Source organism: Bactrocera oleae, chromosome 2 (genome assembly GCF_042242935.1).
Source record: "Bactrocera oleae isolate idBacOlea1 chromosome 2, idBacOlea1, whole genome shotgun sequence".
In the NCBI taxonomy this organism is placed as follows: Eukaryota; Metazoa; Arthropoda; class Insecta; order Diptera; family Tephritidae; genus Bactrocera; species Bactrocera oleae.
In genome coordinates, this window is record NC_091536.1 from 27,748,840 (window position 1) to 27,770,929 (window position 22,090).

Consider the following 22,090-nt stretch of genomic DNA (forward strand, 5'->3'; position numbering starts at 1 on the left):
CAGTGCCTATAGTTGACCTTCTACCGAAAATATCGGTCAATCCACAAAGAAATCGCAAACGAGTATACCATTTCACTTTGCGAGAATATGGAAGAATCGGTAGTGAGTGCTCATTAAATTGCGCTCTCATAAGATAAGTCGTATCAGGTAATGCGGTCTATGCTCTGTGACATTTCATCGCTGCTCTCTTTTTCTTTCTTCTATCATTTCATCTCATTATCAATCACCTCAATAGTGTTCCCAACTCTCAAAAATTTGTCTCTCTAAAATTCCACAAAAACTCCTAAATTCCCCTAAAAAAATAATTATCAATAAAATAAATAATAAATTATTATTACATAAGATATATATTTAATTATAATATTTATTAATATAAATAATCAAATATTATTGCATTAATAATAAATTTAAAATTATAAATAAAAATAAAAATCATTTAGCAACATTTTTTATTTTCCATATTTATTTAATCTAATACTTCAAGTATCGTATCATTATCTTCAGTTTTTATGTTTCTACAATCACACCCATTGTGAGGAACACGGATGAAAGAATTCGTAGTTGCCAGAATGTTCTAGTGGCGAAGTTTTGTTAAAAATCTACTATATCAGGACTACCGGATTATGCAGCAGGCACAGTTCTGATTAGTGTGCTGTCGTGTAAAGAGCAATTAAGATAAAAGTAAGTTGTAAATTCGGACGAGTGGTAAAGCGTTAAAGTTGTTTCGATTAAAAATAAAAATAAGTGTATAGCCATTAAATTGGGACTTTAATTTAACAATCAAGTGATCGAACTCAAGAATGAGTTTCAAGGAAGACGATTTATCGAGAAATCCGTTACAATATTTACGAGTACGGGAAAAAAGTTTAACATTTTCGCGGATGGTTGAAAGGTTGTACAAAATCATGTATATCATATGTACAATAGAATGAAATAGATGAATTCTTTAATACTGTCACCACTAACAATCAAAGGAACAGTAAAATGACTGTCAAGGTTTACGGTTTTTCCAAAACCAAATTTTGTGTACGTCAAAAAGAAAAGCACACATTTCCTTAGGAGTTTCAAAAAGTTGTGCAATACCTAGCTGTTATTCCTTGCCATAAACCAAAAGTGTTGCATGCTTTTTTGAGTTCTGTGTTAAAAATATAAATTTGCATAAAATAGAAGAGCTTTCAAATATAATATATGTAAGTTAAATAAGTTGCAAATAAAATTATATTATTAGTAAATTTTTATTTAAACATTTTTGAATTCTGAAATATCCATGAATTAGAGAAAGACGCACGCAGAGCTATTGAAAGGAACCAGCATGGAATCAAATTTTTCAACTTTGATGGATTTATGGTCAGCAATGACTAAGTAAAAGGCATGAGATTGAGCAGCATAGATATATAGTGAATATGCCAAATACCAATGTGTTAAAGAGAGATGCAAATTCACACGTATACGTTTGCTTCCGTCAGTTTTTACACACTGCCCTTAAGAATATGCTAAAAACTTTGCTCCATGCGCTGACTAAATTTTATCAGCTGTGATTATAAAATTACTGCCATTGTTCCTGTAGGCGTCATAGAAGCAACATCATCATACTTACAGTGTGACGAATTTGAAAAAAATATAACTTATTATGTTACTGTTTCTTTTGATTTTTTATTATTTTTTCCAATTATCTGTTATTCTATTGTAATGAGAGATCTACATATATTGAAAAAAATATATATATATATTATCTTGCCACTGTATCCTAGGTAATTAGCCTCTTTTAAATGTTTTCGGGTGTAATTTTTTGATATTAACACGATTTTCCATTTATCTTTTTGAATATTTGTTTACATTGGGATATCGTCCATTTTTAAGCTATTTCATAGCTTCTTTCGCGGGCTTTGAGCGTGGGGACTGAATCAAGAAATTCAGAAAGGGAAATAAACCTAACATGATCACAAGGTATGCGCAAAATATTTTCATACTTTTAGACGTGTTTTCACATATCTCAAGCAGGGCAAATCAATTGAAGAGTAGGGTGATTAAAAAATAATAATATTTAAGATACAATTAGCATGTAAAATATGGAATTTAATAAAAATTTAATTAACCAAAATAAATAGACCCCACCTTTTGAAACAGTATCTCGTTTGACTTGAACAATTCAATTGAAATTAGATATTTCAATCGGATTATTAATGATAATAAATTTCTTCTCATCTTGGCTGGCGATTTCAAAATCAACTTCGCTGATATAATATCAGAGCGGTTGACATCTTTTCTTTCGGAAAAATTGAATTTGAAAATGAATAATGATCCACAAGAATCCACAACAAAATATGGGACCACCATTGACGCAGTATTTTTCAGATATTTAGAGGATATCATATCTCAAATTTATGTTTCTTATTTCAGTAACCATAAACCTACAGTTCCAATGATAAAAATTTCTGAATAACCTACGTGTATTGTAAGATAATAAAAACATTTTAAACAATATTAACTTCTCATTTATTCAATAAAAGAAAAAAATTATTTTCTTATCGATCACCACACTCAAAAACTCAAAAGAAAAAACTTGAATTAATATCAAAAAAAAAAATATTGTATAAAAAATAAATAAATAATTATAATTGCATAAGTTGATTAAAAATTCTATGCAATAGCTTTACCGCGGCAGTCCCCGAGAGCCACACGTACTTTTTTTGTATTCATTGCGTTTCGCCAGCCCGCCCTCGCAGAAGTATTTTTTCCAAATATCTGGCATTTCTCTATTGAGAGATCTACATTGAAAATAAACAAAATAGAAGTTCAATTTTTCCACTGCATCCTAGGTAATTAGCCTCTTCTAAATGCTTTCGGGTGTAATTTTTTGATATTAACATAGTTTTCCTATTTACTTTTTGAATATTTTTTTACATTGAGACATAGTCTATTTTTTTTTCATTTGGATTCGCCAGCACGCCCTCGCATATGTGATTAACCTAAGCTCTCAAAAATGGACGAAGGAGAAAACACATATAAATACATATACCTAAATAATTTTGTGATATACTGATAAATCATCATAAATATCAAGTAAGCCTTAATTTTGGCAAAGTTGTGCGAAATTTATAAATATTAATTATTGCTTTTATAACAAAGACTTATTCTCTATTGTCCCTATTTTTGAATACAATTACCCACTGAACACTTCATCGTCGTTGGTTATATTGAAAAAAAGTCAGCACTTTGCTTTGGTTTTGGGTTGTTTTTATAATTCAAAAATAAATATTGCAAAGATTTCAACCAATGAAAATGCGTGCTTTGAGTGATAACTGAATATCATCAATCACACAAAATAATCAAAATATAAACAGAAAATTCATGAGAAAAACAAAAAACAGTTTTTTGGACATTATGGATAAAATTTTTTTTCGTATGGGGAAGCACGCTATGAGTAACACAACCTTATATAATTGAATCATGATAAGTGTTTTAAATGTAAAACTATTTCCTAACATCTCAGCTTACAAGTACAACTTATATTTTAAATTGTTTCAATGATAAAATTACACAAACGGAAAAGACTTCGGTAACCAACTAATTTGAACCTAAAATCGCAATCAAACATATGATTTCAAAGTTTTCGTAACCTTTTTCAATTGGGGGTAAAATAATTGTCACTGTCCTTGTAGGGTAGTGTTGCATTAAAGCTATTTAACGGGAAATATATGTACAGAAAAACTTATGTTAAGTGCTAGCCGATACAAAAGTTTTATCTTAATCCCGACCAAATTCGATTGTTGGAAAAGTTTTTACCGTTAGTTTACAGTTTGGAGAAGTTTTTGAATTTCATCAAATGTTAAGAATATTCCTTTCTGATAGTATGGACGGATAGAGTAAGTCCGCAGGAATAAAAAATATATGCACAAATACTCGCCTCGGACTTGTAGATTTCAAGATATTTGTATTTAAAGTTCAGAAATTGTAAAAGTAGTGCACGCCATTTCACAATGTTTAACACACTTTGCAGACATTTTTCAATTAATATATTTGCAATTGTAAATTAATGTAAGCATTGAAATATATCTCAATTATAGATTTATTATGCGTTTTTTAGAAAATCAATATATACTTTTGACACGGCATACTTACAGTTTCAAAAGTTTTGTATATTTAACTTTATTACAAATCCCAGTGCCACTTTTTGTATCGTGAAAGAAAAATCAAAAAATTTAAGACCCCCGGTGCAGAAAGGAATCGACGCAAAAGAACGGGAAAACTTTAGAATACCGTCCCGACCTTCGAGGATTATATAGGTATGGGCGGATACCATACGAGGATGTTCTTCAGATCAAAAATATATAACCGCTGGAAACTAATAGTTTTCGAGATATTTGCGTGTAAAGTTGAAAATTTCAACTATTTAAAGTAACATAGTGCAAAAATAGTTTATATTCAATATTTAACGTTTTGTTCAATTATATTCATTCCTTATTTACATCTTTCGTATGTGAACTGAAAGAAATAAAGAAAACAGATTATACCCCAATGGCAGGAAATAAGTAAGATTTATGTAGATAATATTGTTTTTTCGCGTAGAATTCTTTTATGCGTTGCCGGCCTTCTGCCACGATTCAAAAATATTACCCTGATCGGTACAACACCGGAGCATACTCTTTTTTTTCGCGTACAATGAGCTGTTTCGACGGGGCCGGATCATAGGGGTGGGGTTCGTTGGGCATGCAAAGAGGTAGTTAGTGTCATACAGGACATATATTTTGTATGTCGCAGTCGATTCTGGATAAGCAGGAGTTTAACGTGCTTTAGTATCCAGAACTAAGTTGAGCAAGGGTCACTCTAGATTGTCGTGGCAACTAGAGCTCTTCGTCTGCATTGGTGGTGGTATGACTCCAAGCACGCCATTCACTGAGAGGGAGTCAGTGAAGGTATTAATGGCTCCACTGTGTTGTGGTTGTTGTAATGGTTCCCTAGTCCCCGTTTGGGTGATAAATTCCAGATTCGTTGTCGTCGAGGTCATCTAACGGGAGGCCCAGGAAACGAGCTGTTTCGACGGGGTCGGACCATAGGGAGAAGGGTGTTAAATGAGTGGGGTTTGTTGGGCATGCAAAGAGGTTGTTAGTGTCATGCGGTGACTCATTGCACGCAGGACATGTGTGTAGTATGTCGGGGTCTATTCTGGATAAGTAGGAGTTTAACCTGCTACAGTATCCGGAACGAAGTTGCGCGAGGGTCACTCTGGTTTCGCGAGGCAACTCGAGCTCTATGTCTGCTATGGGTGGTGGTTTGACTCCTATTACGCTATTCACTGAGAGGGAGTCTGTGAAGGTGTTGATCGCTCCACTGTGAATGGCGGTCAGTGCCTGTCTGAAGTTCGTTGCGTCCGAAGTCCGGTCGGCGTACTGTCTAATGTCGTCGACGTAATCAAGGAAAGACCTCTTGATGTTCCTAGGAGGCGGCTCGGCTACAGTCAGGCGACTACAGGGGTGGTTTCTACGAAAACCTACGGGCCTCACTATGTAGGTGTTCGATTGGAGACATCAAGAGGCATCCCGTGATAGTTCGGAGTGCAGTGTTCTGACAGGTCTGAAACTTCTTCTTCTGCGTGTCACTGCATCCAGGCGACCATATTGGGGCTGCGTAATTTAGGACCGGCCGGCCGATTGTCTTGTATGTTGCCAACAACGTTTCTTTGTCCTTTCCCCAAGAGCTGCCGGCAAGCGACTTGAGGATTTTGTTGCGGCTCTGTACTTTGGCAGTTACCGCGGTCGTGTGAGGAGTGAAAGAGCACAGACTGTCCAAAGTGACAACTAAAATTTTAGGATTATTTACTGTCGGAATTTTTGTGCCATCGACTGAAATATTCAGGTCCAGTTTGTACTCATTCGTCCAATTTGTGAAGATGGTCGCTGTGGATTTAGTGGGAGAGAGTGTTAGGCTCCTCGCAGAGAAGAAGCGAGAAAGATCGGAACAGCTACCTCTGTTTACTTTTGAACACATGCCATCGATTCCATTTCCCGATGTCAATATCGTACAGTCATCAGCGTACGAGGTCACTGAAATTCCCGCTGGTGGCTGGGGGAGTTTCGAAATATAAAAATTAAACAGTAGTGGGGAGAGGACACCGCCCTGCGGAACCCCCTGTTTAATTTTCCTAAGTTTAGAGTTTTGACCTCGAAACAGTACGGATGAATGCCGACCGCTCAGGTAGTTCATAGCCCTGGAGTGAGCGTTGATTGTTCTAAGTCCTCAAGTACCGTTGTGTGATTGACTGTGTCAAAAGTATTTGACAAGTCCAACGCTACGAGGATCGTCCTCTCGCAGGGTGGCTTCTGGTTCAGGCCATGAACTATCTGGGCGTATATGACGCTAAGTGCTGTGGTGGTACTGTGCACTTTTCGGAAGCCATGCTGATGATCTGCTAGGTTTAGGTGGTGAGTGGATGACGGGAGTAACAAGGCCTCAAGTGTCTTCGGGTATTTGAAGAGTGGATATCGACAGGTTGAGGACCTTGGTGAGATAATTTACTCCCGTTGGGCCTAGGTGTTTTAGCATCAGCATGCTTATTCCGCCAGGGCCAATGGATTTAGACGATTTCGCCTTTTTGATGACACTCTGAACCTCCCCATCGGTGAAAGTAAGTGGTGCGCAATCTTTTGGCATTTTGCGCAGCCGTCGGGTAACACGTCGTTTGGCCTTGTCAGTCGAAGGGTGCAGTGTAAATTGAGCTGAAATAGCTCGCGCACTTCTTCGGGTCCGAGGAGGCATGACCATCGAATTGAATTTCAACCCGATCGTCATGTCTTCTCGGATTTGACAGGGCCTTTACAGTAGTCCAAAGCTTACTCACACCGGTGGAGAGGTTGCAGGACTTCAGGTGCTCTATCCATTTTGTCCGCTTATGATGATTTACCATTTGCCGAATCTCCAAATTGAGATCCCTTATTCGGGGATCACAGGGATCGGCATGGCGTAAGGTGTCGCGCTCGTTTGCTAATACAGCTGCTTCGGCTGGGAAATTAGGGCGGAGTTCCGCGATTCTTCCAGCCGGTATGAAGCGAGCAGTAGCAGCAGCGATCACCTTGCGGAATTGACGCTCACCAACGATGACGTCCGTAGGAATGGATAGTGCGTTGAAGGTGCTCTCAGTAAATTCTGTGAAGCCGACCCAGTTAGCTTTGTTAAAGTTAACATAAGTGCGGTTGTCCACAGAAATAAAGTCAGGAGGTTTCTCGATCGAGATAATTATGGGCAGATGGTCTGATGCGAGAGTTAGCATAGGTCGCCAGGTTATACTATTTATCAGACCACCGCTAGCGATGGTAATATCTGGCGAGCTATTACAGGTGCCCATAATTCTGGTGGGGGCTTCGTCATTCATTGTGCAGAATGTCGAATCGTCTATCTGTTCCGCCAGCTCCATCCCCCTACGATCGTTTGACAGGCAGGAATGCCAAAGATCGTGATGCGCGTTAAAGTCGCCTAGCACCAGACGGTTTTCACCACGAAGTAGCGCATCTATATTCGGGTGATATCCTGTTGGGCAACATGTAACTGGGGGGATGTATATGTTAAATATTTCGAGCTCGACATCGCCTGACCGGACAGCTATACCCTGACATTCTAGGGTAGTGACAAAGATAGGACCTCCACGGCCCTAAGGAGCTCACACAGACAGCATGACTCCCAGTCTGACCAACCTACCCCCCCCCAACCTTCATCCAGCTCCAATCCTCGTGCGAGAACCACCCAGCAACTCCTGGTTCCTCGCACAGTCTGTTCCGTGTGTCAGACCACAATACGCCGGAATGTCTCATCAGTCAAGTGCAATTCTTGCACTGGCTGGTGTCACTTTCTGTCCGAAACCAAGCTAAACAGCCTCTCAGATCTTCTGAGTTGTGCAGGTTTCAACGTTTTACGTAAGGATCGCGAGCGAGATAATGGTGGAGGCCTAGCCTTCATATTGCACAACACCGTGCAGTATCGTCTTATCGATGTTGACATCGACCGTAGGGACACTACCCTAGAATGTCAGGGTATAGCTGTCCGGTCAGGCGATGTCGAGCTCGAAATATTTAACATATACTTCCCCCCTGTTACATGTTGCCCAACAGGATATCACCCGAACATAGATGCGCTACTTCGTAGTGAAAACCGTTTGGTGCTAGGCGGTTTTAACGCGCATCACGATCTTTGGCATTCCTGCCTGTCAAACGATCGTAAGGGGATGGAGCTGGCGGAACAGATAGACGATTCGACATTCTGCACAATGAATGACGAAGCCCCCACCAGAATTATGGGCACCTGTAATAGCTCGCCAGATATTACCATCGCTAGCGGTGGTCTGATAAATAGTATAACCTGGCGACCTATGCTAACTCTCGCATCAGACCATCTGCCCATAATTATCTCGATCGAGAAACCTCCTGACTTTATTTCTGTGGACAACCGCACTTATGTTAACTTTAACAAAGCTAACTGGGTCGGCTTCACAGAATTTACTGAGAGCACCTTCAACGCACTATCCATTCCTACGGACGTCATCGTTGGTGAGCGTCAATTCCGCAAGGTAATCACTGCTGCTACTGCTCGCTTCATACCGGCTGGAAGAATCGCGGAACTCCGCCCTAATTTCCCAGCCGAAGCAGCTGTATTAGCAAACGAGCGCGACACCTTACGCCATGCCGATCCCTGTGATCCCCGAATAAGGGATCTCAATTTGGAGATTCGGCAAATGGTAAACCATCATAAGCCCACAAAATGGATAGAGCACCTGAAGTCCTGCAACCTCTCCACCGGTGTGAGTAAGCTTTGGACTACTGTAAAGGCCCTGTCAAATCCGAGAAGACATGACGATCGGGTTGAAATTCAATTCGATGGTCATGCCTCCTCGGACCCGAAGAAGTGCGCGAGCTATTTCAGCTCAATTTACACTGCACCCTTCGACTGACAAGGCCAAACGACGTGTTACCCGACGGCTACGCAAAATGCCAAAAGACTGCGCACCACTTACTTTCACCGATGGGGAGGTTCAGAGTGTCATCAAAAAGGCGAAATCGTCTAAATCCATTGGCCCTGGCGGAATAAGCATGCTGATGCTAAAACACCTAGGCCCAACGGGAGTAAATTATCTCATAAAGGTCCTCAACCTGTCGATATCCACTCTTCAAACACCCGAAGACACTTGAGGCCTTGTTACTTCCGTCATCCACTCACCACCTAAACCTAGCAGATCATCAGCATGGCTTCCGAAAAGTGCACAGTACCACCACAGCACTTAGCGTCATATACGCCCAGATAGTTCATGGCCTGAACCAGAAGCCACCCTGCGAGAGGACGATCCTCGTAGCGTTGGACTTGTCAAATACTTTTGACACAGTCAATCACACAACGGTACTTGAGGACCTAGAACAATCAACGCTCACTCCAGGGCTATGAACTACCTGAGCGGTCGGCATTCATCCGTACCACTACTGTTTAATTTTTATATTTCGAAACTCCCCCAGCCACCAGAGGAATTTCAGTGACCTCGTACGCTGATGACTGTACGATATTGACATCGGGAAATGGAATCGATGGCATGTGTTCAAAAGTAAACAGCTACCTCTCCGATCTTTCTCGCTTCTTCTCTGCAAGGAGCCTAACACTCTCTCCCACTAAATCCACAGCGACCATCTTCACAAATTGGACGAAGGAGTACAGACTGGACCTGAATATTTCAGTCGATGGCGCAAAAATTCCGACAGTAAATAATCCTAAAATTTTAGTTGTCACTTTGGACAGTCTTTGCTCTTTCACTCCTCACACGACCGCAATAACTGCCAAAGTACAGAGCCGCAACAAAATCCTCAAGTCGCTTGCCGGCAGCTCTTGGGGAAAAGACAAAGAAACGTTGTTGGCAACATACAAGGCAATCGGCCGGCCGGTCCTAAATTACGCAGCCCCAATATGGTCGCCTGGATGCAATGACACGCAGAAGAAGAAGCTTCAGACCTGTCAGAACACTGCACTCCGAACTATCACGGGATGCCTCTTGATGTCTCCAATCGAACACCTACATAGTGAGGCCCGTATGCTTCCGGTTAAGGAACACAACGAACTCCTCTCCAAGCAGTTTCTACTGGGGTGTTTTCGTAGAAACCACCCATGTAGTCGCCTGACTGTAGCCGAGCCACCTCCTAGGAACATCAAGAGGTCTTTCCTTGACTACGTCGACGACATTATACTATGTTCGCACCAAATTGAAAACCTCTTGAAAACACAATTTGTGGATTGTGGAACCGAAGTCGTTCACACCGACATTTTGTGTTTTCATTGACAGTTCACACATTTATTTGTTTACATTAGTTACGTACGTTTAGGCCAACGAGAATGGTAAGTTTTAGAATTTTAAATATTTGCTTATAATTATTATTGTTTGTTTTATAGAATTCCGAGAAAATTTTAATTGCGAAATTGTTGGCTTTGAGAAGCCAAATAAATTTATTGAGCAACGACGATTCTTTAAGAGAATCGATAGAAGTTCTTAGCACCCAGCACATTCGCCTTAAAAAAAAATTGAAGACTTGAACAAAAAACGTTTAATTCTGTTATGTGTATTAAAGAACCTTAGGATGCCGATTAGATCATGTTGGACAAAGGTTTGTATAGGTTTCTACTGAAGCATAACTTCAATTAAATATCAATAATTCCAGCAACGCAAAAATCAATTTTGGGAACACGATTGCCAACGAAATGGATCCGTTTTTTTTAAGGAAAACTTTCGCATGAACCGCAGTTCATTTAAAAAATTATGCGAAAATTTCCGGTGTCTACAAAAAATGGATACGAACTACAGAAGAGCTATTCCGCTCGAGAAAAGAGTAGCTATAGCAATATTTGCTTTAGGCTCATCTGCGGAGTATCGGAGTATCGCTAATATGTTCGGAGTAGGTAAATCTACGGTTTGCAAAAATTTGCTGGAATTTCGCACCGAAATCTGGAGATTGATGCAACCATCCTGCTTCAAAATGCTGCCATTAAATAGAGAAAGCATAACAGAATTGGTGACGGGTTTCGAGGTACTTGGATTCCCACAATGCTTAGGAGCAATTGGTAAATATTAGTTATAAAATCATATATTTACGCCATTGGTCTAATAATTGTTTACAGACGGATGCCACATTGAGGTTCACTTATCATCTGAAGATGCTGTGGATTATTATAATTACAAAGGATGGTATTCCACCGTTTTATTGGCATTAGTTGATGCTAAGTAAAGTTTAGAAACACAATATACATATAAGTACATATGTAATATATAAATTGTATTTTCAGATACCGTTTTATTTACATAAACGTTGGGAGTCCCGGGCGATGTAATGACTCTCAAATTTATGAGAAGTCGTCACTTAAGCGAGAAATACAGAATTGTCCTTTACTAAGTGAAATGTCTCGTGAAATTTCAGGCGTAAATGTGCCAGTTTTTATAATTGGGGATTCGGCTTTTCGATTTAGCAAACAACTAATGAAACCGTATCCATTTAGCGTAAATCAAAATCATCGTGAGAAGGTATTCAACTACGCCCTTTCGAAAACACGTAGAGTTGTCGAAAATGCCTTTGGACACCTCAAGGCCCGCTTTCGACGAATTGGAAAAGGAATTGACAATTCTGTACGTAATGCCAATTTAATAATAAAAGCCTGTTGCGTCCTTCACAATTTTTTAAATGAAAACAACGATACTTTAAACGCTAGATGGTTACGTGCTTTGGAAGAGTTGGAGACTAGACGACAAAATCCGAGTCATGTTTCATATGCGTCTGACGACCCAACTAACGGGGAAACTATACGGGCAGCACTTTGTACATATTTTGGCAAGTAAAAATAATTTTAAGTATAATTTATCAGGCTGAACTCATTTAAGGCGGCAGTAACCATATTCCAAAAATAAAACACATTCATTTACTTTTTATTTTTTTAACAAATCAAGAAGTACTTTATTTATTTCTTTTGTATCCTTTACAAATTCTTCAATTAATTTTGTTCTTTTATTGTCGTTTTCGACCAATGTTTCTGTCATTTTTAAAAATTTGTCATTAGTTATATTAAAGTCTTCATTTGTTTTTTCAATATTTTCCAATTTTTTTATTATGAAACTTTCAAAATTATTGTTTTTCCTTTTTGTAGAATCTATCGGCTCGGGTGACGACGCGGTTGGTGACATTATCATCGCTGAGGGCGAAGGAGTGCAAACAGGTGATGGCAGTGGAGATGCAGCAACAAATGTTGAAGACGCAGCCGTTTCCACCGAAATTTCCATCGGTTTTGAGTTCGTAGAACTTAATATTTATTTTTGTTCAATTTTATTTACCTAAATCTTTGCGACAGATTGTGCATTTTCATTTTTATTTCTGCCGCCGTGAAGGTGACACCTTGCTGCTGCAGCTCCACTGCCATTTCCTCCAAAATGTGGCTATTTTTCCTTGGCCCTCGAAGCGCACAAACTTTTTCTTCCCGTAACTCTATTAGAAGGGCTTCTCCCCTCTCACTCCACGAATTTCTTTTTTTATACACTTTTTTCGCCATTTGAATGTAAGCAAAATCACAGAACAATTATGGAATGTAAACAAATTGTCAAGTGACATTTAGGGCTGGCAAAATATGTCTTCCAATAATATCGATTAAACTAGAGCAGGCACCGATTATAATGAGTGGAATGTAAGTCTTCAAGGGGTTTTCAGCGAAAACTGTGTTTTCGTTTGACAAATTTTGTATGGATGAAAACACGAGTTTTCGCGTGAAAACCTCTTTTGTCGATGAAAACACGGTTTTCGTGTCGGTGTGAACATAGTATTAGACAGTACGCCGACCGGACTTCGGACGCAACGAACTTTAGACAGGCACTGACCGCCATTCACAGTCTAGCCATCAACACCTTCACAGACTCCCTCTCAGTGAATGGCGTAATAGGAGTCAAACCACCACCCATAGCAGACGTAGAGCTCGAGTTGCCTCGCGAAACCAGAGTGACCCTCGCGCAACTTCGTTCCGGATACTGTAGCAGGTTAAACTCCTACTTATCCAGAATAGACCCCGACATACTAAACACTTGTCCTGCGAGTCTCCGCATAACACTAACCACCTCTTTGCATGCCCAACAAACCCCACCCATCTAACACCCTTCTCCCTATGGTCCGACCCGTCGAAACAGCTCGTTTCCTGGGCCTCCCGTTAGATGACCTCGACGACAACGAATCTGGAATTTATCAACCAAACGGGGACTAGGTAACCGTTACAACAACAACATAGGTCGCCAGGTTACGCTATTTATCAGACCACCGCTAGCGATGGTAATATCCGGCGAGCTATTACAAATGCATATAATTCCGGTGGAGGCTTGGTCATTCATTGTGCAGAATGTCGAATCGTCTATCTGTTCTGCCAGCTCCATCCCCTACGATCGTTTGATAGGCAGGAGTGCCAAAGATCGTGGTGAGCTCTTTAGGGCCGTGCAGGTCCTTTCTTGTGTGTTGGCAGCATGGAACCACATAACTTGTGTGACTTTACAATCACTGAACAAACAACATTATATTTTTTCATTGTGTTGAAAATATCAAATTTTGCACCGGAAAGTGATAATTTGCGGAAAGCATTACTTTTTTGTTTCTATTTGAAGAAAAGTGTTGCAGAGTTGCAGCCATGGTAAATGTTTGACAAAAAACAATATCAGACCGGGAAGGATCCAAAAGTAAGGAAAATGGGTGCCTATTGAATGAAAGACAAATGGAAAACCGAAAAACAGTTTTGAATTTTTGCTTCAAAATCAGTTTTGCACGAATTGTCACTGGCCATGAAAAATAGATTTATTTGATGAATCCTAAGGAGAGAAAATCATGCGTTAATCCGGGAAAACCATCAACATCGACTGCAAAAACAGATCGATTCGGTAAGAATACTTGCTCTGTGTTTGTTGGGATCAGAGAGGTTTGGTATATCATAAGCTTCTAAAACTTGGTGAAACTGTTAATACTAATCGCTACAGACAACAAACGATCAATTTGAACCATGCATTGATAAAAAAACGACCAGAATGAGCCAGAAGACACGGCAAAGTAATTTTGTTATACGATAATGCACCTGTACACAAAGCTAAATCGGTTCAAGATAGAATCAAAGTACCTTCCTCACCCCTCGTATTCACCAGACTTAGCCCCTTCCTATTACCATTTGTTTTCATCGATGGGCACGCATTGGCTGAGCAGGTTCGTACGCAGAAGTCGAAAATTTGGTGTCTGATTTGTTTGCTTCAAATGACGAACATTTATATTGTCATGGTATCCACAAATTTCCAAAGAGGTGGTCATAATGTGTAAAGTGCAATGATCAATACTTTGGATAAATTTTTTTTTACATTCCCATTCAAAATTAGTATTTCATTTACATAAAACCGGTACACCTAGTATACTAGTATGGTAATACTTGTTGTCAGTATTCAACCGTTTTGTTATTGTGTGAATAAACATAATTTACCAATAAATTAAATATTAAATTAAAGTTATTTTAGCACTATATAATGTGACAATCGACAAAATACGACCATAAATCGTTGATATTTTCAACTTTAAACGCAAATAACTCGAAAACTAGGACAACATCCTCTATCCGCCCTTACCCATTTCATCCCGTGATGGAATGGTAACCTAAAGTCGACCCCAGAACAGAGTTCGCCGCGAAAACTATGAATCCGTCCATACTATTAGCTGGCAGCGCCAAATAAATCGTAATCGTGCCGATAAAAATATGAATACAAATACAAGCGAAAGAACTGAGAACACCCCGATGTTTCTCCGACCAATGTTATTTTTTTTAAGCGCGGCCGAAGGCTGCCAACATAAAAACATTATACGCAAAAGAACTGAGAACACCCCGGTGTTGGACCGACAAGGATTAATTTTTTAAAACGCCAATATTTTTTCTACACGCAAAACTAATAATTTGTTACTTATTTCCTGTCATTGGGGTATTATCTGGGTAAATGTATAGTTTAGGTTCCTCAACAAAGGAGGCCGCGAAAATCTATTAAAAATTTTTTTTTTAAATCGTCTTATTTTGAGTAACATAAAACCTTTCAGCCTTTCCTATCTTTTAGTGAATTCCGGTGTTGGATCGACCAAGGTACTTTATTTAAGTTTTCTTTTTTTCTACGCGAAAGAATTGAGAACACCCCGGTGTTGTTCCGACCAATATAATTTTTTTTTTTTTTAAATTAACATACTGTTCACATGTCCTTTCGAGTGGTAACTCCTTTCCGCACTGGTGGGCTTAGACTTTAACTTGCCATTACATACATGTGATCACAGCTCTACAAAATTCTGCCGCTCCAACAACAACTTAGTTATTTGAAAAATATGTGCAGTGTGTTAAATATATTTATCTCTACATATATACATAAATTATTTTTCAGAAAACAGCTGTTCTGAACATTTATATATAAAAATTTAGATCGGTTGTAGAAAACCGTCCTAGCAAATCTGGAATAAAATGGTAATAGAGGCGATCCTCCAGATCAAAAATATATATATGTATATATAGACGCGGGAAACTTATAGTTTTCGAAATAGTGCATTTTAAGTTGAAAATTTTAACTATTTAAAGTACGTTTTTTTATTCAGATTAATTTTACACTTATATTTTCACTTTTATATCCACTAACATTTCACGAAAGAGGGCACAATAGACCGTAGGTCGCGATGCATACCTCAACAATTCCCACAACAGCCGGTTCTGCGATACCGGAATTGACCCGGATTTTATCCGGCCAAGGGCTGTTATTTCGACGATCTAACCCTGTTTGGATCGGTAAGTTTTAGATTAAGTTTGTCGTCACTGGAGCAACGCCTAGCAGCAGGGTTGCTCCGTATCCTCCTGACCCGTGCTGGCATCGAGTCCAACCCGGGCCCCGAGGTATTCTACTGCTGCGTATGCGCAAAAAGGCTCCATCCAAATTCCACCTCGGTTAGGTGCAATACATGCAATGGATGGAGCCATCTTAAGACCTGCTCGGGCCTTAAGACACACAGGGAGTGGACCACGAGTTACGTGGCCCCATGCTGTCAACGCAATAATGCGACATCTGCCTCAACGGCCGTGCAACCTGCACCATGTTCGCGCACTGCGCTGCCACTCCAGTCGAGTGGCCAAAATAGGACCTCCACGGTCCTAAGGAGCTCACAAAGACAGCACAACTCCCAATCTGACCAAATGAGCGCGACACCTTACGCCATGCCGATCCCTGTGATCCCCGAATAAGGGATCTCAATTTGAAGATTCGGCAAATGGTAAACCACCATAAGCGGACAAAATGGATAGAGCACCTGAAGTCCTGCAACCTCTCCACCGGTGTGAGTAAGCTTTGGACTACTGTCAAGGCCCTGTCAAATCCGAGGAAACATGACGATCGGGTTGAAATCCAATTCGATGGCCATGCCTCCTCGGACCCGAAGAAGTGCGCGAGCTACTTTAGCCGGCAGTTTATACTGCACCCTTCGACCGACAAGGCCAAACGATGTGTTACCCGACGGTTGCGCAAAATGCTAAAAGACTGCGCACCACTTACTTTCACCGATGAGGAGGTTCAGAATGTCATCAATAAGGCGAAATCGTCCAAATCCATCGGCCCTGACGGAATAAACATGCTGATGTTAAAACATCTAGGCCCAAAGGGAGTAAACTACCTCACCAAGGTCCTCAATCTGTCGATATCCACTCTTCAAATACCCGATGTGTGGAAAGTCGGAAGAGTGGTCCCACTACTGAAACCTGGGAAACCCGCCAACAAAGGGGAGTCTTATCGCCCGATAACTCTCCTTTCCCCAGTAGTGAAGACACTTGAGGCCTTGTTACTCCCGTCATTCACCCACCACCTGAGCCTAGCAGACCATCAGCATGGTTTCCGTAAAGTGCACAGTACCACCACAGCACTTAGCGTCATAAACGCCCAGATAGTTCATGGCCTGAACCAGAAGCCACCCTGCGAGAGGACGATCCTCGTAGCGTTGGACTTGTCAAAAGTTTTTGACACAGTCAATCACGCAACGCTACTTGAGGACCTGGAACAATCAACGCTCCCTCCAGGGTTGAAGCGGTGGACCATGAACTACCTGAGCGGTCGACACTCATCCGTACTATTTCGAGGTCAAAACTCCAAACTCAGGAAAATTAAACAGGGGGTTCCGCAGGGCGGTGTCCTCTCCCCGCTACTGTTTAATTTCTACATTTCGAAACTCCCCCAGCCACCAGCGGGAATTTCAATGACCTCGTACGCAGATGACTGTACGATATTGACGTCGGGCAATGGAATCGATGGCATGTGTTCAAAAGTAAACGGCTACCTCTCCGATCTTTCTCGCTTCTTTTCTGCAAGGAACTTAACACTCTCCCCCACTAAATCCACAGCGACCATCTTCACCAATTGGACGAAGGAGTACAGACTGGACCTGAACATTTCAGTCGATGGCACAAAAATTCCGACAGTAAATAACCCTAAAATTTTAGGCGTCACTTTGGACAGTCTGTGCTCTTTCACTCCTCACACGACCGCGATAACTGCCAAAGTACAGAGCCGCAACAATATCCTCAAGTCGCTTGCCGGCAGCTCATGGGGAAAGGACAAAGAAACGTTGTTGGCAACATACAAGGCAATCGGCCGGCCGGTCCTCAATTATGCAGCCGCAATATGGTCGCCTGGATGTAGTGACACGCAGAATAAGAAGCTCCAGACTTGTCAGAACACTGCACTCCGGACTATCACGGGGTGCCTCTTGATGTCCCCAATCGAACACCTACACAGCGAGGCCCGTATGCTTCCGGTTAAGGAACATAATGAGCTCCTCTCCAAGCAGTTTCTGCTGGGATGTTTTCGCAGAAACCACCCCTGCAGACGCCTGCTTGCAGCGGAGCAGCCTCCTAGGAACATCAAGAGGTCCTTCCTTGACTACGTCGACGACATCAGACAGCACGTCGACCAGACTTCGGACGCAACTAACTTCAGACAAGCACTGACCGCCATTCACAGTGGAGCCATTAACACCTTCACCGACTCCCTTTCAGTGAATGGCGTAATACGAGTCAAACCACCACCCATTGCAGACACAGAGCTCGAGTTGCCTCGCGAATCTAGAGTGACCCTCGCGCAACTTCGTTCTGGATACTGTAGCAGGTTAAACTCCTACCTATCCAGAATAGACCCCGACATACTAAACACATGTCCTGCATGCAATGAGTCTCCGCATGACACTAACCACCTCTTTGCATGCCCTACAAACCCCACTCATCTAACACCCCTTTCCCTATGGTCCGACCCCGTCGAAACAGCTCGTTTCCTGGGCCTTCCGTTAGATGACCTCGACGACAACGAATCTAGAATTTATCACCCAAACGGGGATTAGATAATCGTTATAACAACAACAACAACAACATGCATACCTCAAAAAAAAAATTAATCAATCAACACTTCTCTAGTTCGTTTGTACACATTAATTAGACATAATATAGTGCAGAAATAGCTTTAATTCAATATTTAACTTGTTGTTTAATTCTCTTAATTCACACAATAATAAAAAGGTTGCAAAATAACAAATAATCAGTTTTCATAAGGAATAAGAACCTTTTTTAATAAATATGCATTAAAAATAAAAAATTTTGATACATTTCAATTAATTGTTTTATTTTTTCCGCTGCTGACAGGAGTTTAATACAAAAGAATCATGGGCAGCTCGGTGTTGGACCGACTAGAAGAAGCGCGGCCGAAGGCCGCCAGTGCAGAAAGGAGATTGATGTTAGTTATGAACATCCCGGTACTGGACCGACTAGGGTTATTTTTTTGAAGCGCAGCCGAAGGCCGCCAGTTCGGAAAGGAGTTCGACGATCTCCGATATGCGTATACCAGATCGCGGCGCAAAAGAAATTGAGAGTGTTACATTTCTTCAGTATTTTTTTTTTACCAGAAAATATTTAACTCGATGAACTGGTAATTACAGCTAAGAGCCAGTTCACAAACAGATTCTTTTGTAACTTGTTCGTAACAGCTCGCTGCTACCCTTTTCAGTATCCCTTTTCACTTTCATATTCCTTAAATGAATCTATACCATCCGTTCAGAAATTTTAATTCTGTTATCTACTTTTTTTATGTGATAGGCAAATATGTGTGCATAGAATAATATAAATATTTTGAGAAATTGTAAATAAGAAGAAAATTAAGATACTCAAAATTCAATTTTAATTTTTAATAACTTACCGCATAACCGCAAAGAATTTAGTTCGAATATTATTTTATTCAAAACAAAAAAATAACTGGGTCGGCTTTAGAATAACGTCCCAGGCTTTCGGAGATAAAATGGGTATGGGCGGATAGAGGAGATCCTCCTGTTCAAGAATATATATAGAAACTTATAGTTTTCGAGATATTTACGTTTAAAGTTGAAAATTTCAACTATTTAAAGTACGTATTTTTGCGATTTAAAATGAATTATACACTTATATTTTTCACTTTTATATCCACTAACACTTGACTAATTCGTTTTTAGAAATTTTTTTTATATTAGATGCTGCAAAAATAGCTTTATTTCAATATTTAAATCATTCTTCAATTTTATTAATTTTGACAATAACAATATGGTTGTGAATGTCAAAACATCAGTGTTGCCATACTAATATATTTTGTAAACGAAGAAAAATAAAATAAACAGAGAGATTGTACCCTAGATACAGGAAACAACGCAAAAAGAATTTCTGAAAAAAAACCTTGATACACCTCGGTGTTGGACCGACCAGGGTTATTTTTTTAAAGCGCAGCCGAAGGCCGCCAACGCAAAAAGGAATTCTGCGCAAAAAAACCTTGATACACCTCGGTGTTGGACCGACCAGGGTTTTTTTTTTAAAGCGCAGCCGAAGGCCGCCAACGCAAAAAGTTCTGCGCGAAAAATATTTTGATACACCCCGGTGTTTGACCGACCAGGGTTATTTTTTTTTTGAAGCGCGGCCGAAGGCAGCCAACGCAAAAAGAAGTTCTACAAGAAAAAAGTAATATTGTCATAGAGGGTATAACATAATACTAAACATCAATGCTTTGTAATAGTTTATTTCTCTAGGTTTTGGATTCCTGTATTTGGGGTATTATCTGTTTTACTTTCTTTCAGTTCAATTACAAAAGATGTCGATAAGGTAACACTGGTTATTTGAAATTTTGCAACCCTTTTGTTATTGTCAGAATTAATAGAATATAAAAATAATTTAATTATTGAATTAAACTATTTTTGCATTATATAATGTAAAATAAATGTGTACAAACGAATTAGTGAAGTGTTAGTGGATATAAAAGTGTAAAATATAAGTGTATAACTCATTTGAAATGGAAAAAATGCGTACTTTAAATAGTCGAAATTTTGAACCCAAATATCTCGAAAACTATATGTTTCCCGCGGCTATATATATATATATTCTTGATCTGGAGGATCTCCTCTATCCGCCCATACTCATTTTATCATCGAAAGCCTGGGACGTTATACTAAAGTTTTCCCAAATAACTAATTCAAGTATGTTTTATAATGAGGGTCAGGCCCATGTAAACGCAATATAAATAATCTGAATTCCGCAGAATTTTGTCGCTACAACAACATCTAAGTGACTTGAAAATTATGTGCAAAGTGCGTTAAATATATTGTACATATGTACGTAAATTAATGAAAAAATTCACTTTCCGCTAACGGATTTGTAATCTTCGCGTAAAAATAAGACGATTTATAAAAAAAATTTAATTTTTGAGGCCTTCTTTGTTGAGGCACCTAAACTCTACATTTACCGGACCTCCTCTATCCGCTCAAACCAATTTTATCACCGAAATCGTGGGGCGGTATTTTAAAAATTTCTCTTAAAAAGTTTTAAGGCCTAAACAGCACTTACCAATTTTCAATTTAATCCTTTCTTGATCTTCGAATCTGATGTTTTCAAAGTTTCCAATGTCTCCCACAGATTGCGGTCGTTGCTTTTTAAAAAAACAACCTTCATGAAACCACAGCGGCAGTTTTCCATCATGAAAAGCGGACTACAAAATGATTTTCAGTTTTATTTTGTACTAATTAACAAATATCACATACCTGGACCATTGCCGCTAATCGAAGACAGCCTTGAGCGATTGGGCATTTACACATTTTACAAGAGGCTCTACCACTTTTGGCGTATTCACTTTTGTAAGGTAATTCTAAATCCATCTTTAAAGTGAACTAATACATATATCAAAAGAAATATGAACTATATTTTGTACTAAAATAATTGCAAGGGATACAAAGCTACCGGTCTTAGTTGATTGAAAAACGGTCGTATAAAAAGCATCTAGGGATGGAAAACTCGATTTTGATTCTATTCGAGAATCGACTTTTCCATGTTGACATTGGACTTCCGAAGTAAATTAAGAAACAAGGTAACAATCCGTATATATTTATTTACAATTGAATATTATTATTTTTCCAAAATATTTCCGTGTAGATTTATTTTGAAAAAGTAAATAAAGGCTCTAATATCCAGTGTAATAAATTTACGAAACAGCTGAAATATTATAACAGTACGATTAATTTGATTAAACATCTGAATATAACGCACAAAATGTAGTAAATGTACAGTTTAGGTCCCCCAACTAAGGAGGCCTCAAAAATAAACTTTTTTTTTAAATCGACTTATTTTTACGTGTAGATTACAAATCCGTGAGCGGAAAGTGAATTTTTTCAAATTTAGCTGAATATATAAAATTAGGTACAATTCAGTTGTATTCATTAACAAATACATTGCAAAACAATCATCTTGTATTAATTTCAACAAACAACTAATACCATGTTCATACCGACAAAAAATTCGTGTTTTCATAGACAAAAGAGGTTTTCACGCGAAAACTTGTGTTTTCATCCATACATAATCCGTCAAACGAAAACACAGTTTTCGCTGAAAATCCCTTGAAAATTTACATTCCACTCATTATAATCGGTGCCTGGTCTAGTTTAATCGATATTATTAGAAGACATATTTTGCCAGTCCTAAATGTCATTTGACAATTTGTTTACATTCCATAATT

General features: G+C 39.4%; 2 protein-coding genes across 4 annotated transcripts in view; one reads left to right on the top strand and one right to left on the bottom strand.

Moving 5' to 3' along the window:
- Parp1 (Poly-(ADP-ribose) polymerase) overlaps nt 1-21,358 on the bottom strand; it is an 87,327-nt gene extending 65,969 nt beyond the window's left edge. The window contains exons 1-2 of one of the 2 annotated variants that reach the window (XM_070112909.1): nt 21,123-21,358; nt 20,929-21,070 (exon numbers count right to left, since the gene is read on the bottom strand). In XM_070112909.1, the coding sequence (XP_069969010.1) occupies nt 20,929-21,070; nt 21,123-21,236 (256 nt within the window). In that variant the 5' untranslated portion in view covers nt 21,237-21,358. The remainder of the gene's footprint in view (nt 1-20,928; nt 21,071-21,122) is intronic. The other variant, XM_070112908.1, reaches the window with a different exon arrangement.
- LOC118682482 (putative nuclease HARBI1) lies at nt 10,230-12,502 on the top strand. Of its 2 annotated transcripts, XM_070112911.1 has the most exons (6): nt 10,230-10,362; nt 10,417-10,628; nt 10,683-11,082; nt 11,140-11,242; nt 11,305-11,843; nt 12,157-12,502. In XM_070112911.1, the coding sequence occupies exons 2-6, from the start codon at nt 10,602-10,604 to the stop codon at nt 12,342-12,344; spliced, it is 1,257 nt and encodes a 418-aa protein (XP_069969012.1). In that variant the 5' UTR covers nt 10,230-10,362; nt 10,417-10,601; the 3' UTR covers nt 12,345-12,502. The 2 variants fall into 2 exon arrangements, with proteins under 2 accessions (XP_069969012.1, XP_069969011.1); XM_070112910.1 differs by having other exon boundaries at nt 10,230-10,628.
- Nucleotides 21,359-22,090: the final 732 nt, after the last annotated feature.